Raw genomic sequence first — 3,840 nt, forward strand, 5'->3', positions numbered from 1 at the left:
AAAAATAGACCTTATTTTAACATCTGTTATTGTTGAGAAGTAAACAAGTTCAGTTAGTTTGTTCAAATTAAAAAATAGACCTTATTTTAACATCTGTTATTGTTGAGAAGTAAACAAGTTCAGTTAGTTTGTTCAAATTAAAATAGACCTTATTTTAACATCTGTTATTGTTGAGAAGTAAACAAGTTCAGTAAGTTTGTTCAAATTAAAAATAGACCTTATTTTAACATCTGTTACTGTTGAGAAGTAAACAAGTTCAGTTAGTTTGTTCAAATTAAAAAATAGACCTTATTTTAACATCTGTTACTGTTGAGAAGTAAACAAGTTCAGTAAGTTAGTTCAAATTAAAGAAATAGACCTTATTTTAACATCTGTTACTGTTGAGAAGTAAACAAGTTCAGTTAGTTTGTTCAAATTAAAAATAGACCTTATTTTAACATCTGTTACTGTTGAGAAGTAAACAAGTTCAGTAAGTTAGTTCAAATTAAAGAAATAGACCTTATTTTAACATCTGTTACTGTTGAGAAGTAAACAAGTTCAGTAAGTTAGTTTAAATTAAAAAATAGACCTTATACTAACATCTGTTACTGTTGAGAAGTAAACAAGTTCAGTAAGTTAGTTTAAATTAAAAAATAGACCTTATTTTAACATCTGTTACTGTTGAGAAGTAAACAAGTTCAGTAAGTTAGTTCAGACCTTATTTTAACAGTAAGTGATGTATAGGTACAAATATTAGGCCTCTGATTTACATATAGCTATAACTATAGGCTTCTAACATAAAAAATTCAGTTATAGACAATAATCTTTTAATTTGTGTATAGATACATATATTTGGCCTGTAATGTACATGTAGTTAGAAATGTTGATTATAATTTCCAGAGTAACCTAAAGTACTTTTTGTGGCGTTAATCGTACCTAGCTTAAATAAAAGTCAAAGTTTTCTGTTGTTAATATAGCGGATACAATATTCATTAGGTTTCAGAGTAACATCACATGTATCAACTAATGGTTTATTGTAGCTACTGGCCCTGTGGATGTGACCTCCCTCCAGGTGCCTTTACTGAAAACAGCAGAAAGTAGTTCCTCAGGAGGAGTAGTTATGCAGCCGCACGTCATCTTGGCCAACAGTACAGCTTCAACAACTAGTCTTTTATCTATGCCAACCGTGACACAGGTCATCAGCTCTGTACCCAATCCGTCGGGATATTCCCGTGCAACGACGAGTCACCATGCTGTTAGGTCCTCTGAAGGTGTGAATGTGATAACTAAACATGAAGATGTTGTGAAAGGAAGGCTGCTTTCTGTCACAACCCCTCTCACAATCAGAACAGATTCACACACTACCCTTGCAGTAAGTGTTTTTTTAAAAGTGTGTACATTTTTCTGTTGCTGATTAGGAGTGAAAGATCTACCAGATCTTTAGACTAAACCAAACCATTTAATGTCAGGAGAAATATATCATAGTTTTAAAAAAAAGAATATAAAAAAAACTTCTTATCAAGCATTTGAATGTTAATCTCACATGGACTTTTCTGCTTTTTCTAAATATTATCTAACTAATTTTATCCTTTATGACTAGAAATGATTCAGTAATGTGCAAGATTAAATGATTTATTTAGAAGTCACTGCTGTATCTTATGTTCACAAAGTTTTATTTATTTGTAGTCATTAAGCCTCAGAAACTCTCCCATTTCATTGAAGTCCCCTGGATTGTCCAGCATCTCGGTTCATTCTGAGATTTCTCCACCTCAGCTTTCAATTCCAGAGACATCAACTCCTGTGTCCATATCCCCACCCAACATATCATCACTGTTGGAGTTTTCACTGCCTGATAGTAAGGTTTTATTTATTTTGTTCTCATTGTTGCCTAGTTATAAAGGGTAACATCATTTCTTGTCAGACTGAGTGTGTGAATTCGTGTATTGGAGGTATTGATTAATCAGATCATTCACACAACTTTGTTGAAATTCTATGAAATTTTATCAAATTATATGTTGTAATGCTATGATATCATACCAATATATTCACACAATTTTTATATTGAAGTGCTATGAAAGTATACCAACATATTCACACAATTTTTATATTAAAGTGCTATGAAGGTATACCAACATATTCACACAATTTTTATATTAAAGTGCTATGAAAGTATACCAACATATTCACACAATTTTTATATTAAAGTGCTATGAAAGTATACCAACATATTCACACAATTTTTATATTAAAGTGCTATGAGGGTATACCGACATATTCACACAATTTTTATATTAAAGTGCTATGAAGGTATACCGACATATTCACACAATTTTTATATTGAAGTGCTATGAAGGTATACCAACATATTCACACAATTTTTATATTGAAGTGCTATGATATCATACCAATATATTCACACAATTTTTATATTGAAGTGCTATGAAAGTAACCAACATATTCACACAATTTTTATATTGAAGTGCTATGAACATATACCAACATCCTCACACAATTTTTACATTGAAGTGCTCTGAAAGTAGAATGACACATCTTTTGTACGTTATAAATTTAACCCTTTGAAACGTATAACAGGTAAAAGGCCATATCATCTCGTTTGTTGACTCGCATTCAAAATTTTATTGAACTACTATTTCATGAATTTATGTCAAAAACTTTGGTACCAAACTGTAGATTATAATTCAGATATTAGTACTATACATTACTCAATTTGTTAATTTAAAAGTAAATATTAAAAAACAGAAACATCATATTTTTGTGTGTCACGTGGTATGTTGAATGGAGCACTGGTTCAAATTAGATGTTTTTGAGGTCAAAATACTAACTACGAATTGGAAACTCAAATTACAGATATTGACAAACGAGAATATAGAAAAGAAGGACTTATCTCTGCTATTTGTTAAGATATTGCTCATGTAATAAATCAAACACAGTAGCACCCCATCACCCCTTTCCATTTTTTGAAATGCTCCCTTATATATACACTTACTTGTATATATGACACGAATAACCAATTGAAAGCTCAGAATGCCCCCCTAGTGATTTTCTCAGCCTTTATAACATACCTGGCACTATCTCTCTCTTTTAAATCAAGGTAGGTTGTCTTTGGTCTGTTTGAAATTTTATATTTTTTTTAGACTAAAATACATCTTAGTTACTAAGCTTGATAAATTATAGTGGAATTCTATGGTATTAATGTAGTAATTTATGGTTTTTTAGTTAAATGTGTATATATAGAGAAAACCTAAAAAAATATTTTGTTTCATATCCTCCATGTGCACATTTTTTAAAGGCTTAGCAATCTACATCAAGCAGCAACCATTGACAAAGGTCATAACTAGAAGAAATAATTGTTTACTTTACTTCTTTATTTACTGTTCTATGTTTTAAGAAAAATAAGTTTAATAACTTACTTCAAAATAGCAATAATCTATATACATATATGAGGTATAATAACTGAAATGTGACTGTATTTTACAAAATACTAGTCTACTAAAACACAGCTAAGACAAGTTACTTTGTACTGATCAAAGGTCAGTTTTATGTTACTGGATACGGTAACATGAATGCACATGAGCCTCATCATTGTAACTTCTGTATTGTTAGCCAGGCCCGGCTGAAAGATCAGTATAATAAAAATAATAAATATATATAAATGTATCATGTTATGAGATTTAAATTATTTAGTCTAAATGTTATAATTTTTGTTCATTCTAGAATGAAAGAGGCAAAATTTCCATTTATTTCCTAATTTTTATGGTAGTTGAAAGATCGGTCAAATCTATTGATCCCTTACAGAGATTAATTACTGAAAATAACAGATAAAATATAAAGTTTTTCTTA

At 30.1% G+C, this 3,840-nt stretch overlaps 1 protein-coding gene and 1 long non-coding RNA gene across 3 annotated transcripts in view; one reads left to right on the forward strand and one right to left on the reverse strand.

Moving 5' to 3' along the window:
- Positions 1–1,889, forward strand: part of LOC106470528 (protein cramped-like) — a 26,088-nt gene extending 24,199 nt beyond the window's left edge. For both annotated transcript variants that reach the window (XM_022399138.1, XM_022399137.1), the window contains exons 13-14: positions 1,020–1,351; positions 1,666–1,889. In XM_022399138.1, coding sequence (XP_022254846.1) covers positions 1,020–1,351; positions 1,666–1,884 — 551 coding nt within the window. In that variant the 3' untranslated portion in view covers positions 1,885–1,889. The remainder of the gene's footprint in view (positions 1–1,019; positions 1,352–1,665) is intronic.
- A 156-nt stretch (positions 1,890–2,045) lies between these two features.
- LOC111088585 overlaps positions 2,046–3,840 on the reverse strand; it is a 24,082-nt gene continuing 22,287 nt past the window's right edge. Inside the window, exon 3 of the long non-coding RNA XR_002613064.1 lies at positions 2,046–2,529. This is a non-coding gene — a long non-coding RNA (uncharacterized LOC111088585). The remainder of the gene's footprint in view (positions 2,530–3,840) is intronic.

This window comes from Limulus polyphemus, unplaced genomic scaffold (assembly GCF_000517525.1).
Source record: "Limulus polyphemus unplaced genomic scaffold, Limulus_polyphemus-2.1.2 Scaffold4067, whole genome shotgun sequence".
NCBI classification, from domain to species: Eukaryota; Metazoa; Arthropoda; class Merostomata; order Xiphosura; family Limulidae; genus Limulus; species Limulus polyphemus.